Source organism: Hyaena hyaena, unplaced genomic scaffold (assembly GCF_003009895.1).
Source record: "Hyaena hyaena isolate Hyena2069 unplaced genomic scaffold, ASM300989v1 scaffold_176, whole genome shotgun sequence".
Classification (NCBI taxonomy): Eukaryota; Metazoa; Chordata; class Mammalia; order Carnivora; family Hyaenidae; genus Hyaena; species Hyaena hyaena.
The window spans coordinates 242,438-257,805 of record NW_024080809.1 but is presented as its reverse complement, the minus strand read 5'-3'; the positions used below and the strand labels follow the sequence as shown (position 1 = coordinate 257,805).

Sequence of the window (15,368 nt, the reverse complement as noted above, 5' to 3'; positions counted from 1 at the left end):
GTGGAACTTTAATCCCCTGGCGCAGGCACTGGCAAACTGCGACCCACGGGCCCGGTCCGGCCTGCTCTGAGTCTTCAGATGATCTGTGAGCCGAGAAGAGTTTCAGCCATTTTTAAATGGTTGAAAATAAATAAAAGCAGGGTGATATTTTGTGACAGGTGAAAATCGTATGAAACTTAAGTAATAAATGCCCATAATAAATGAAGCTTTATTGAAAGAGAGCCACATGCATTGCTTTATGTATTGTCAACATCGCCTTCTAGGCTACGAGAGCAGAGTTGAGTAGCTGCTACATAGGCAGGTCTGAACTAATGATCTAGCCCTTCTCACATAGTTTGTCAACCTTTGTCCTGGCCTGAAAGTTACTTGGCCTCAGGAGTGCAAGACATGAGCTATAATGGAATGTGTACGGGTGTTTGCTGATGTTTGGTTGTGGCTTTTTGAGAGCCTCCTACCCACTGGCTTCTCAAGAGAACAAAAATGACCAATTGTTTTTCCGCTTTTCTTGCAGCAAAAAGTTGTGAACACACAGTGTGGCTATGATGTCAGGACCCAGGTGAGCGCCTGTGCACACGGCTTTGCATTTGTCAGGTTTAGTCCCCGTGGTCCAGCTTCCTGATTTAGCACAAGTGCAAATTGGAGTGGGGACCCTGGGGGAGGTGCCATCCAAGCTGGGAACGAGCTGAGTAAGAAACTCCCCTCCTTAGCTGGCGGCCAGACTCACGGGAATCGGGTGATGGACCCAGTGCCAAGCCCCGGGAACCGTGGTCACAAAATCTAGCAGTTGCTGCATTAGGGGAAGGAGATCAGATGAAAATTTTGGGGACAAATGCTACATTTTTAATGGCTCCTTGGGGTCCCAGAAGGTGTGTGTTATATACAGGTTCAGGATGAAGCTGTAAGAGCACGTGGCTTGGTTAAACCGCCATGTGGAGGTGGTGGTGACAGGAAGGAAGGAGGGAGATGGATCTCCGGGTGGGAGAAAGACTCAGTCCTCCAGAGCTTTCTTCAGGCCACAGTGGGTGTGCACTTGGATGTGAAGAGAAGGGAATCTCCCCTTCATCTCCCCCCGAGACCTTGCTCAGTGGCCTTTGGTGATAGGAACGACCGCTCTTCTGAAGGACAGGTCTTGGGGAGTCTACAGCCACCCCTCCTGGTGGCCATGGACACTAGAGATGTGTACCTCCAGTTGGGGAGGCCTGAAGCCCCCTCTGCGGGGACCTCCACTGCACAGGGAGGGGCCTGTGCCCCGCATTGTTCACTTCAGTGCTGCTTGCATGAGGGTCTAGGGCTGGGATAATCAAATACCACAGACAGTGCCTTAAACAACAGAGTTTTGTCTTCTCAGAACTCTGGAGGTTAGAAGTCAAGATCAAGGTGTGGACAGGGTTAGTCAGAAGCCTCTCTCCTTGGCTTGTAGGTGGCTATCTTCTTCTGTGTGTGTCCCCACATGGTCTTTCCTCTGTGTCTTTTGGTGTCCTGGTCTCTTTTTTTAAGGACGCCAATCATGTTGGATTAGGGCCCACCCCGATAGCCTCATTTCAATGGCTCCCCCCCACGCTTTTGTGTCATATGGTGTTTTTCTCTGACTTACTTCGCTTAGCATAATGCTCTCTAGTTCCATCCATGTTGTGGCGAACGGCAGGATTTCATTCTTTTTCATGGCTGAGTAATATTCCAACCGTGTGTGTGTGTGTGTGTGTGTGTGTGTGTGTGTGTGTATAGATATACATATCTGTCTTTTACACGTAACTACTAGCTACGTATTTTTTCCCTCTGATTTAGGATTCGGGTTCGGTTTAGGGCTAGAATAACGGTTAGGGTTCAGGGTAGGGACATGGCAAGGGTGTGTGCCTATTTTCCTGCAGTTCAGAGACCTCTCCAGAGGGTTAATTTTAGGTTTAGGGTTAAGGCAAGGGGTATGGGTTATTTGACCTCTTTAAACACCGTCTCCAAATGCAGTCACATTCTGAGGAACCAAGGGTTTGGACTTCAATATCTGAACTTTAGGGGGACACAGTTGAGCCCCTCCCACCACTAAAATGAATGACCATTCCATCGGTGGTGCTATGGGTGAGGCTGTATGCGGGTGGGTGGGGTGAGGGTGGGCCCTGTATGCCTACTGTGTACCTGTATGACCCCCACAGGGGGTCAGTACTCGAAGGAGCCCCTTTGCTTATGACTCTTCTGCTGGCTCTGGCTCCTGGAGCCAAGCTTACCCGGGCAGGAGACACACCCTGGGAAGCCATGGTCCCCTCCTTCTCCAGCCAACTCCTCTGACTCAGGAGATGCTGAGCGCCCTTCCAGTTTCTCTCTTCAAAGGTGCATCTTCCTTTTTGGAGCCTGCAGGCCCCTCCCCACCCTCCCAGTGTGGGCTCTGGAGGGGTGCCAAGCCAGTCTGTCCCTCTGTCCGGGGAGGCCCTGATAGGTGTGGGTGAAGTCCACCACCGGGGAGCCTTCGGTTGGGCAGGGCACAAGACGCACACTGCGCGGGGAGGGGGCAGAGACAGAGGCGGGCTGGTGCGTTTCTCCCGGAGGGTTCCACTCGTCCTTGGCACCCACCTTCCAGCACCCTGGCTCCCACCGAGCTTTGCCCTGCCTGCCACGGGAGGCCTCTGGGGGGCCGGGGCGGGGACGTCTGGCGTGTGCTGGGCTCAGGTCACTGGTGTTTCTCTGCAGCTGAAGAGCAAGTGGGACGAGTCCATCTTCACGAAAGGATGCATCCAGGCGCTGGAGGGCTGGCTTCCGCGCAATATTTACATTGTGGCCGGCGTCTTCATCGCCATCTCCCTGCTACAGGTGTGTCCCCCCTGCCCTTTGCGGTTTCCTTTGTCCTTGTGGGCTGTGCCTGTTCCATTGAACCAGATTTTAGGCCTGGAAAGACTTTGGTGGCCGGGCAGGGAGTAGGGTGGCTGGGGGCTGCCAGGAGAATGGGTGGGGGAAAGCCAAGAACTCAGCGCATCGGGGAAACCAGGAGTTCCCCGGGGTGCCCAGGGCTTGAGAGGAGATGCTGGCAGCCCCCAGGCAGCCTCCGGGATGGCGACTGCTCCTGTGGGGAAAGTGCATTGCTTAGAAAATGTTTGGCCCTGACATTGCCATGAAGAGGGTGACCGAAGTGGCCAGGGGGCCACCAGCCATCCACACACTCCTTCCTCCTTCATTCCACGAACGTGTTTTGAGTGATCTCAAAGGGAAGCCTAGAGACAGAAGCATCCAGAAGAGGAAAGACCAAATTTACTTGCAAAACAGGCAAAGAAGTCAGACCTCTGAAAGACTGGCTCATCCACTCCAAACCACAGCAAGAATGTAAGGGGAAATAAAGAGCAACCTTCTGATGGTCTTTGAGTTCACATTCGCCTGTTCCCGGTAGAAAAACAGTCTTCCCACATGACTGTGCTGGTCGCCAAGGTCAGATATCAGCACAGCTAAAAATCAGGGAGAACCTTGTTTTTATTATGAAATCCAGCTTTGCAGGAAACATCAAGATTTATTGTTTTGAATCCAGTCCAGTCAGGTGGCTCTGTTATTTTAGGTTTAGCGTCGGGTACAGAGTGTGTCCCAGCTTATGGGATGTGACGTGCATGGTCACATGGGAGGCAGGGTGAAGGGTACGTTTTGCTTCGTGCCTGTGGTGCGTGTGGTGCCTGCCGTTGGCCCCTTCTGGCCCCTCGGGATATAGCGAGACAGACCCCAGGGCTTACTTCTTACCAGTGGGTTGGTCTCATTTTGCCACAAGTCCACTTGTTTCTCTCTCTGCTGCGTCCTGAGTGTCCACATCGTGGGTGTGGGACTGGTGTGCAGTGCAGGGTCCTCTGGCCACCTTGCCCTCTGCGCCCACCTGCTCCCGTCGGGACCCCACGCTGACAGCCTCTGCTGGCTTTGCTTTCAGATATTTGGCATCTTCCTGGCGAAGACCCTGATCTCGGACATTGAGGCAGTGAAGGAGGGCCATCACTTCTGAGGGCCAGAGGTGAGCGAGCAGAGCTGAGCCACGCTGTGGAGGTCAGAGCCCTTCACTGTTGTCAACTCGATGTCCGGAGGGAAGACGTGGACGCGCCCAGCCACAACCGGCACCTGTCTTCCGCGTCAGCGTGACATGACCTCTCTGCTTCTGTTTGCTGGTGCTGGAGACCGAGGGGCCCCCCTCTAAACTGCACTAACCTGTGACCGAGACACCCTCCCCCACCACCCCGACACTTGGGGTCTACCCAGAGACGGAGAACATGTTTGAAGCGGGGGTGGTGACTCTGGTGGACGGAAGCTCCTGTGGCTGTGAAAAGCGCCTGACTCAGTTCTCCTGGTGCCTCCTGTGGGGCACCCTGGCCTCCCCGCTCGTGTCATCGGTGCTGGCCGGGAGGGCTGCCACCTGCTGTGAGTGGGACATGGCGGGGGGACCCGGAGACACGGACAAGGCCTCTCATGGTGGCAGAAGGATGCTGCCTGTGACCGGGGAGGGGAGGAACACATGTGGACCGTGCCAGGGGAGCCTGCAGTGTCTGCACGACTCGGGGATGTGTGCAGGATCCTCAGCCACGTTCAAGTAAGCCTGAGCCATGTGTGGACCGGTGCCACGGAGGGCCTCCTCTGCCGCCCCTTCCAGAGCGGGAGCCGCCCCGAATCTCGACAGCATTATGCCCAGAGGGCACGGGGCATGGGCAGCATTCTCCTCGGAGAGTCGGCTCTTCTTTTCTTCAAATGTGTAAATAGTTTATTTATAGGGTTAAGAATGTTCTCACACCATTTCTTCATTTCCTCTGGCATTCCCTCGAAGCAGCCTTACGCGGCGTCTGCGACTGAAGCCATCCCTTTCAGTTCCTTTGAGTGTCTCAAGAACCAATGCCATCCGCTTCTCCTTTTCATCCCTACTGACCCAGGTGCACACACATGTTCCCCCTTCCTCCGCGCCCCCCCCCCCCCACCACCCACACACCCACTCCCCTCTCCCGCTTGGCCTCACTTGTCTTCTGGTCTTGGTGCTACTGAAACCGTCGTCCGGAACTTGAATCCTGACCCCCCTCCCTGCCGCCAGGCCAAGGAGCCCCAGCCAGAGAGAGCCGGCCCGGGACCTTTGACCAGGGCAGCTCTCGAGGCCACGCGGTCAGGGCCACTGGCCAGCCTGGCATTTGCCTCTGCCCCCCAACCTGGAGTGAAACTAGCCGGGCTCCCGTGCCCCAGCCCGCAGCTGTATAGAAGCTCGGGATGGTCCCCCCCTTCCCCCTGCTAACTTTTATGATGACCTCCCCACACCACTGTCCACAAACCAGATATCTGTGGTGACTGTGTCCACCCTTCCTGGCAGGGCTATCCTGGGGCTTGCTCTTGGAAATGAAGTCTGTCTGATGTACTGATGTGCCCCCCCACCCCCTTCCCAGACATAGCTGGGGCGTTTGTGCGGCTCTGGGCTACTTTCTAATGCTTCTCTGGATCTCGTACCAGTTCTGTCCTCGTCGTTCAGGGATTGAGTGCCACCTTCACTTACTCGCGGAAGTGTACATGCTCGTGTGGTGTATCCTGGCGGGTGTTTGTTGATGATGATACGATTTTTTTTGTTTGTTTTTTGTTTTTACGGTTTTCTCTGTAGACTAGAGGAAGAAGGATGCTTGTGTTTTCAGGAAGTGTAATGCTTTTCTTTGACTGCCAAACTCTTTTATGGAATATATCTTTGTATTAATGCTGTTGTCCTGGCTGTTTGTGTCTTGAGCGATGTCGTGACGGCCTTAAGTATCTCTGTGGTAAGCTCGGCCGCCAAGGGAACCGGGGTTGGGGGTGGGAGGGTGGCATGGCTGGTACGACAGGACCGTGGATGGTAGAGCCAGTTATGGTTGGTGCCATCTGAAATAACTTTGCATCGATTGATTTTTTTTTTTAAAGTTTGTTTATTTTGTGAGCATGAGAAGAGCACACTTGAGGAAGGGGGAGGGAGAGAGAGAAAGAGAATCCCAAGCAGGCTTCACGCTCTGCGCTGAGCCCATGTGGGGCTCAATCTCACAAACCGAGAGATCATGACCCGTGCTGAAATCAAGAGTCAGACACTTAACTGACTGAGCACCCCCCGGTGCTCCGTGATGCTTTGGATTCTGTATGCCACTTTCAATTATCCTTTATGGAGGTTACAACCGGAATGAGCTGGCTTGTGGCTTGGTTGCGGCCGGCTAGAAGCACGAGGCAGAGTCGTGACTCTGTGGGCCAGGAGGAAAAGCATTAGGCTCTCTCTGTGCAGCCCCGGGCGGTATGATCCAGGCAAAAGAGCTTGGGGACACTGAGTCGGAATCTGAGCACTGCTGTCCTGGACCCGCTGGCCCATCTGTGAAGGGTTAGCGGCAGTGCCTACCTTGCCATGTACCTCTGACCCCTTCTGCCCCGGGGGAGATGGTGACACCAGACCCTTGCTGCTGGTGTGTGGACACGAAGAGTTACAGCTCCTGCCATCCTATCTAACCAGGTCGACCTGGTGGCTGGACCCCTTGAGAATCTCTTTACAGGTCACAGCCCGGTTCAGGGTGAAGTCCAGCTACGACTTTTCAGAGTTCAGTTTGGTTGTCAGTTAGTTGACAGAAATCCTTGGCCATTCCAGCCACCTCCTCGGACTCTGGGTGGCTGGATGAGAGAATAGAAGGGAAGCCCGAGGAAGTGGTACATGGGTGAGAGTCTCCAATGAACTGGCTTCTGCATGAAGCCGCGGTGCAGCCTACTGGTCGTTCCCCACGCAGCCTGCTCACTCCCTGCCCTCCCACAGTGGGTAGAGGCCAGCGTGACCTCTGCACTTCCCCTCTTTGCCCGCATATACTCTCTTTATGGAAACTTTAATGTTTCCCGGTCTTTCCTTGGCCTTCCTGTGCCCCCCGCCCCCGCTCACATCCTTGCAGGACTTTGCTGTGTTATTTTTTTTTTCCCACCTCCTCTCCCTCACACCACCATGTTCCCCCATCTCAGAAAGCTTGCCTTGGCCCCCTCACCTTTCTTCCCTTCCTTCCCGGGGAGGCTTATTGTCTGGGCTCTTGATGCCCCTCCCGGCCGTAGCCCACCGCTCCCCTCCTCGACTGAAAGCTGCTCACCTCGGCACCAAACTCCGTTGGCCTCTAGCGCCTGGCATTCCGGACCCGCCCCTCCTCAGCATCCTGTGGCCCAGGCTAGCCAGGTCTCCGACCCTGTCCTGCCCATCCTTGTCACACCTGCAGCCAGCCTCGCCTGCCACTGCCCAGCTCACCAGTCTCCCGGCGTTCCCGCTGCCCAAAGGGGCAGGGCTGGGGGCTGAGCGGAAGCTGTGCCCTGTTTCCCCACATGAATAGCAAAAACAAATGGATCCTGGAACACAGGAAGTGCTCTGGGTACCTAACAGTTAAAAACCTCATTCCGTCACCAGAACAGCCATTTTTGTGCTCAAAATGTGAGACTCTGAGACGGGAGTTCCTTTGGAGGATCTGGAAGATCTGGACTCAAACTCTAGAAGCCTGGCCCATAGAACCTGTTCCTATTAAATAGGCTTGGTGTCTGTCCGCCTGACTTCTGAATGGTCTGGCTCCTGATGAACAAAGCCACACCAAGGGCAAGACCGGGAAGAAGCTGCTTCCTGAAGATTGTCCAGCTAACGGGGCTCTGTCATAGGTCGGCAGGCATTTGGGGAAGGCAGTGGAGTGCTCGCTTCCGCCTCTGTGCCTGGATTTGGGAGAATATGGTGCTCAGCCTTATTCAAGGCATAGCTTTTCCAGGTGCTCAGCCCCACCCTGCACCTGAGGCCTTGGCTTTGGGCAGCAGGCTCACTTCTCTGCAAGACCAGCGCTGCCATCCACCCAGCAAGCCCACAAAGGACTTCTATGCTGGGTAGTGAGGAATCGGAAATGGCCTTCTCTCCAAGGGACGCAATGTGGGGGCTACTGCTGGAGTGGCGATGGGCATACATGAGTGTAGGCCTTTGCATGTAGGGACCCCAGGCAGAGAGCTCCCCAGAAGAGGAGGTGGGGTCAGAGGCAAGCAAAGAAGGGAAGGCGTCAGTCTCGGTAGCCGGGGGCCACCTGCTCGCTCTTGGTCAGCAGCCTCAGAGCAGGGACTGCAGAGGCGGAGAGAGGGGAGGTGCCATTGCAGCGGTCCCAGCACCCAAGGCATCCTCCTGTCCTAGGAAGGTCCTGCCCAGGCACCAAGTGCTTGGCCCTGTCACCTGGAAGTGCAGGGCCTTCAGTTAGACCACATGAATGGCGTGGCTGTGTGACCTTCCCCAGTGGGCGTTTCCAGCTCTAGGGTCCCGCATGGTGTCTGTCCACAGGGCCACCAGGGCTTGTAGGTTGTCTGCCCCTAAACTGTGGTGTCTCATCCCAAATGATGGATCTTGGTAAAGATGCTTCCAGAGGCTTGTGTCTGTTCCTCAGGAGGTGGCTGCCTGGCTTTCCAGGGTCGGCTGGGCCTCCAGCAGTTCTCATCCATCTGGGCACTCCCTAAATCCAGAGAGCCGTTTACCTTTGGTGCCGTTGTAGCTCTTTGTGACCTCCTCTGAGGCTGCAGGATAGTGGTATGTCCATTCTCAGAGTGCTTTTGGGGTCTCCTCAGGAAAACCCGCAGTGCTGTAGAATAAGGCCCGGGGGCTAACTTAGAAAAAAGTCAAGGCCACATTTAAGTGGACATTGGCCCGGTGAAGTTACCAATTTTAGAGTGCCCGGCCGTGGAGGAGGAGGAAAATACAGCAGTCCTCACAAAGGTCTGAGACCATTATTTCTTCACTCGGCTTTCTCCCTGTGCTCTGCATCTCGTATTTCCACAGGGGCTTCAAAGGCATGGTTTAATAACTACCAAAATAAAATTATCACCTCGGATTGATTATACTTCTATCACCTCCCACGACTTTAAAACTAGTCATTACACACACACACACACACACACACACCCCACTCTTAGGTACCCTTCCAGAAAATGTTTATGCATGCTCAAGTCTCTTTTTTTCCACACAAATGAGAATCCAACTTTACATAGGTTTCAACGACTGATTCACTTGATATCTCTCAGAAATCTTTGTCCACGAGTGTATGCCCATTCACAGTGCACGTTCACGGTCGCTGCCCATCAGGGCACCGCCGGCGTGTGAATGAACCTTGTCCCTCTCCAGGGGGTATGTTTACAGTCAGAGGTAACAGAAATACCAGTTCAGACCGGTTTAAACAATGGAGGGAAGTTTTTGGCTCCTGAAGCTGGAAAGTCCAGAGGTGGGGTGAGTTTTGGGGTTGGTCTGATCCAAGTGGCTCAGTGATGCCAACAGGATCTGGTTTCTTTTCTCTCCTGTGCCTTCCGTGGTGTCCCTGTCAGCCAAGGCAGAGGGAGGGAAGATCACAGACCCTCGGGCCTTACTGCGATGGGGATGGCATGGTGGTGAAGCCATTGAGGGAAGGGTCCCACTCCTATCCCGGGACTACCCTGGGCTTGTCCTTCCCACATAAACCATGGCCAACGGATGCCTGTGGAAGGGAGTGAGCACCGAGGAGGCCACAGTCACGACGCTTCTGTGGGTGGATGTTTTGGTTGGTGCGGTATTTTGTTATTACAAGGGCTTATAAAAACTCTATGGTATTTTGTTGTTAGAATTACTTCCTAGAAGGGTTTACAAGAAAAACAAGTTTTTAAAGGAGTTCTCCAGGGAGGTGGACTGACATTGTAATGACCTGCTGCTGCCAGGTCAGGGCTGGTGAGAGGGTGCTGTGATCACCAGCATCAGTGGTGGAAGGAAGGGCTGGCTCTGGGCCAGCGGGGTGATTGACATGTCTCCAAGGACTCCCCCCCCCCCCCCCAGTGGGTAGCCTGTGGCCCTGCAACAGCCCAAGATCCACAGAGAGGCTGAGCAAGAGGGGCAGGGGAGCCCTAGGCATCTGCCTTTGCCTTGGGAGATGGCTGGTCTGGTGGGAAGCATTTGCTTTCTGTGGCATCCTTGTTTCTAAGCGAGGGTAAGCACTCAGATTCAGTGCCGCCCCTGAGGTTGCACAGGGAAGGAGCTGCGGAGTCGGGCCCGACGCGAGCCTGGCACCTGCCAGCCAGGCGAAGGCTCTAGGATTTGCCGTTTGCCAAGTAAAGGAGCAGCTGCATCTCCCTGAATGCCCCTGTTCCTTGCGATGAGGCTTCCGGGTCCAGACACCTCGCCGCCTCGTTGCCGCCCCCTGGTGGCTTGGCCGCTCCTGCTCCTGGAGAAGGGCGGTACCCACACTGGCCGCTGCCTGCCTGCACCGCCACTTCCCCAGAGGCAGGGACCCGCTGGGGGCAAAGCCGAGATCAGTGGGGAAGGAAGAGGAGGAGGTCTGGGCTATGTGGGAGTGCGACTCCCGTGGAGATAGGGATGGGCTCTTCCGTCTCCCCTGCACTGCCAGGCGGCGAAACCGAAGCCATTACACGAGGGGAGGGGAAATCCTGGACCTGAATTCCTTTGGGTTCCGACCTGTGCTGTGGCAGGAAGAGCCCTGAGCCTGAGCTCGAGTTTGGGCTCAAAAACACCCCACTGAAACTTCATGTCTTGGTCTCTTCATTTGTGAGGTGGAGATGATTACCTTTATGTCACAGGGTGTCCGGGAATATTCAGTTAATTAGGGGGAGCATGACTCCCCAGCCACCTGTTCAATAGCCATGTGGCTTTGGGAAAGTCGCTTAACCTCCTTGAGCCCTTGTTTTAAAAATGGGGATAATAATACCCCCACATGGGATTGTCTTGGGGATTAGATGAGGCGGGTAGAGGGTTTTAACACAGGTCCGGATTACTCCACGTGTGGCTTCAAGATGACTGCTGATAAGATCATTGAAGGGCAGTGACCGTAGCTGTCAGTCCCCCCTGCAGGCTGAGCTGCCTGGGTTACAAGTCAAAGCTCAGGCTTCCAGCCGGGCTGAAGTGAACGGACCCTCTCCTCTATCCTGTTAGGAGCAAGGCTTGGAGGCCTGTAGGGAGACTCAGCAGGCATTTGGATGTCAAGGTCTGTTTGCTTTCTGTGCATAGAGGGGGGGGGGGTGGCAGGAGAGAGTGTTGCTTCTTGCCTGGAGTGTGGGTCCTGCCGGAAGCCAGCACAATTCCAGACGCCCCCGGAGCCCCCAGAGGAAGCCGAGTGGCCCTCCCCCTCACAAGGGACCGGGGCTGTCTGCATGCCAGCCCCTGGGACAGCCAGCATGGTGGCACAGCCTGCCCTCAGGGGGCCCAGGAGGAATAACGTGGTCAGAAAGGGGTTCGAGGAGCTTGCGATGGGTAACAGGACAGGGCCCGGAAGCAGGCGTTACAGGAGGTAAAGCCTCAAACACGGCAGGACATCACATTAGGACGGATTGGACCCTATCGGGTCCCACTCGGGTAAGGAGAACAGACGCCCAGGGAAACTCCTGGGCCCGCTGAGGCCTCAGAGCGAGCACCCAGGGCCAGGAGGTCGTGTGTCCCTTCCACCTTTGACACGTGAGGGTGTTCCTCCACGAGGTGGGGCAGCCTCAGCAGGGTGGAAGCTGGGAGCCAGGGAGGGGAGCGTGGCTGTGTGTGTAAGTCAAGTGCATGGGTCCCGGGTCTGCTTGCTCCCAGGAGAAAATCTCTGGGTGGATGAACACTGGGGAGCCACCCAGAGTCAAGAAGATTGTCAGGTAAGTGGTGCTTCATTCGAGTTTCTATTCTAAGGCAGTGTGAATCCAGAGGTCTGCCCCCTGCAGTCACCGCCACCGCCGCCGCCTCTGGTTGCTGGTCCTCCCTCTCAGCCTCCCTGCCCAGCTGATTCAACCTCACTGTGCCTTTGCAAGGCCAGGGCTGCCGGCCCTATTCGTAGATGACTGTTGGGGCACAGCCATTCATCTGTCTGTGGGGACTGGGCCCAGGCCTTGTGTTTTCTTTTTGTTTTAGACCCTTTGTCTGCCCCCCCCCCCAACCTGGTTTTTAAAATCACAGCTGCAGTCCTATATGGAAAGAGTTGGAATGGCCCCTAGGAGGGACCTTGCACCCTGCCCCTGGAGGTATGGGAGCCCAGGCTAGACACCTACCTCCTGTTGGAGGTGGTATGGGTGGCACTGGGAGTGGGTTTTGTGCCGCATGGCCACTGCTGGTCTTCCCGTCCCTAAGAGGGGCAGTGGTCTTCAGTGAGTCTGTTAGATGGATAATCCACCCCCCAAAGCTTTACCTACATAATATTACACAGGCACATGTCAAAAATCGTCTTTAAATGAGGAAGCTGGTAAGATTAACAATCGGTTTGAAAGAGAAATCATGTAGATCTATACGGAGTAAAGGAAATTTGAGATTGGCTTTTCTTGGGCTTCATTCAGCTGTGTACAGTTACGCACATCCATAGACAAGTATTTTGCATTAACTCATAACTTAGTTGTAAAGCAGCTCAAAGGTCACGAAAGCCTAGAATCAGATAACCAGAAGAGTGTGCTCTAAACAATACGTGGTTCTCTGCCAGAGACCCCCAGAATCTTCTTTGCTCATTCCAAAGATTTCCTTCCACCTCTTATCTTTCTGGCACAGCTCACTTTTACAAATAAGACCCAGGCAGAGAATCCAAAAGAGCTGGCCTCTCGCTGTGAGAAATGGATTTTGGGGGTCGGAGCATCTCCCGCGTGCCCTAAGTAAAGGTGAGCCACGGTGCGAGGTGTCCTGGGGGCACTGGCTGCCCTCTCCATGATGGCTGGTTGGCTGGCTCAGGTCCTCAGGCCGTGTCTGCTGCCCTGAGAGCCTGCGTGTCAGCAGTGCTGCTTTAGCCCTGTCTCCCCGGCCACTCCTGTGGACACATCAGGAGCCACAGCCAACCCGGCATCTGTCTTCTTCCCTCAGTACCAAGTCCCGCCCACACCCCAAACTGTGCTCCTTCACTTCCCCCATCTCAGCTGAGGGTCCCACCACCCACCCAGCAGCCAAATCCAAGAGGGTGGGCATCACCTGGGTTCCGAGCATGCAGTCAGCTCCCCTGCAGCCAACAGGATGCCAGCCAGGTCAGTGCTTCACTCCGCGGAACACCCACCGTGATGGACTTCAGGGTCTTTCTCCCTTTTTTGCTTCCACACAATTCCCAGGACTCCTCTTGTTTGTAAGGTGTGCATTTGAGCCTCTTTGCAAGCATCACTGCATTTTAAAGTGAGTTTACCTCCCTTCCCTGTGGATTTCAGAGTGGCTGTAAAAGCCGCAGGGGCTGGGTGGGCTCTGGTGATATTCTCATATGAAAGAGAATCTGTAATAGGTACTCTGTAACGGATCAGCGGGACAGCACAGTCTAACTGTGCTGTGTGCTCAGTAAAATGGGGATAGTGCTTCCAGCATTGCAGCTTAGGCAGTGGTGCTGGGGTTCTCAAGGTCAGGTCCCTAGACCAACAGGTCCCAGGCACCTGGGAACCCGTTAAAAGTGCACATTCTGTGGTCCCACTGCAGGCCTGTGGGGTCAGAAACTCAGGGACGGCACCCAATAATCTCTTTCAAAAAATTTTTTTTAATGTTTATTATTGAGAGAGAGCAAGTGGGAGAAGGGCAGAGAGAGAGGGAGACACAGAATCCGAAGCAGGCTCCAGGCTCTGAGCTGTCAGCACAGAGCCCGACGCGGGGCTCGAACTCACGGACTGTGAGATCATGAAGTGAGCCGAAGTTGGACGCTCAACCGACTGAGCCATCCAGGCGCCCCCTCCAGTAATTTCTTTTTAACCAGTCCTTAGGTGATTCTAATGCATGCTCACGTTTGAGGACCATTGCATGAGGGTAGAGTCAGAATAGACTAGCCATGAGAGCAAGCATCTCCTGAACTTGGGTGGCTTTGAAAAATAAATAGAGGTCTTTGGAGTTGTTTCTAGTCAGCTGGTGGGTGGGGGAGTCTTAGGACTGAAGCCCGAGTGGCCTGCTCACCACCTGTGTTCACATCCAATTGGCCAGAACTCATGCCATATTGAATTACAAGGGGCTGGCAAAGGGGCACTTGGGTGGCTCAGTCCATTGAGCATCCGCCTCTTGATTTCTGCTCAGGTCATGCTCCTAGAGTTGTGAGGTTGAGTCCCCGTGTCAGGCTCCATGCTGAGTGTGGAGCCTGCTTGGGATTTTCTCTCTCCTTCCCTTTGTCCCTCTCTCCCACTCCCACTCACACAGTCTCTCTCTCTCTCTCTCTCTCTCTCTCTCTCTCTCTCTTGCTCGCTCTCGCTCTCAAATAAGAAAATTAAAAAAAAAAATTAAAGCAGAACAAAACAAGGGCTGGCAAAAGTCTAGCTGCATGCCTGGAAAGTAGAGGAAGGTCTGATGTTAGAGGAGATGAGTCGCCTGTGTCCCACGTCCCACCACTTAGGGAAATGAAGATCAGAACTGGATTTCCCGACTTCCAGAATCTCCCTTTGCAAGGAACCAAGGGCCTCGCCCAGCTCACCGCCTCTGCTCAGCTGCCTCACTGCTCATTGGCCCGGAGGCGGTGGGCACCTAGCCATGCTGGGCAGGTGACTGGGCTCCATGGGGCCAGAGCTGCGGCCCGGGAGCAGATCCGGGGACACGTGGCACACGGAATTCTCGGTGCCCTCCAGGCTGACCACAGGGGAGGTGTGGGCACAGCTGTATGGCCCCGGCAGGACAGCCCGGCTTGTGGGACCTTGTTACGGGCTCGGCACGATGGGTTTAAGGCTTGGATTCATTAGCAGCTGTTTGGCCTAGACAATCAAGCTGACCTTGGGATCGTACGGTTTCCTGCTTCATAGTCTTGCTCTGAGAAGTAAATGAAATGGAGAAGGAAAGCGCCGCCGTGCCTGCTGCCACACAGTGGGCGGTAGGAAATCTTAGCAGCATCTCTGAGCATGAGGACGGGTAGGGTGGGGGCTCGGGGTTCCCCTGGTGTCTGAGAACCCGTCTGGGGTTCTAAGCTGCTCACAAGGCAAGCGCACTGCTTCCCTCTGCGGGGCAGGGCGGTCTCGGGGCTGGTGTGGCTGGGCCCGCGGTTTGGATGTGACTGTGTTGGGGGGGGGCTGAGGCGCCCCAGGCAGTGCTTGACGGACTGTGTGGATCGGGGGTTCCAGAGTTGCCTCCTGCCCTTTGAATTAATAAGAGCCAGCCCTGGGCTGCGACTTAGCCAATCTGTTCTGTTTGTGCTGAATGGCCTTGTTCCAGGGGAATTCGGGCGGAGCATTTTCCGATGAGCCGGACGGGGCTTTAGGAGAGACTTCGAGGGAGGGGTGCGGGCAAGTGTAGGTCATCTGTCTGGTCGATACTCCCTCCACCCCGAGGACCCAGAGTGTCCTGCTGTGTGCAGGCACGAGGGACTCAGCCTCCTCCAGAAACTACTGCTTTCTCTGCTTTATCACCGGATTCCTGGAGGGAGACGGGAACGGGACTGGGGCTGTGTTCAGAGAGAGGCCTGGGGTCTGGGAGGACTTCCTGTGAGAAGCGGGCCTTCAGGAAGATCCCTCCGAGAGGCTCTGCC

At 55.0% G+C, this 15,368-nt stretch overlaps 1 protein-coding gene across 1 annotated transcript in view; it reads left to right on the top strand.

The window, feature by feature from the left end:
* TSPAN14 (tetraspanin 14) overlaps nucleotides 1-5,671 on the top strand; it is a 35,189-nt gene extending 29,518 nt beyond the window's left edge. Inside the window, exons 7-9 of the mRNA XM_039240536.1 lie at nucleotides 512-556; nucleotides 2,680-2,799; nucleotides 3,890-5,671. Of these exons, the coding sequence (XP_039096467.1) occupies nucleotides 512-556; nucleotides 2,680-2,799; nucleotides 3,890-3,961 (237 nt within the window). The 3' untranslated portion in view covers nucleotides 3,962-5,671. The remainder of the gene's footprint in view (nucleotides 1-511; nucleotides 557-2,679; nucleotides 2,800-3,889) is intronic.
* Nucleotides 5,672-15,368: the final 9,697 nt, after the last annotated feature.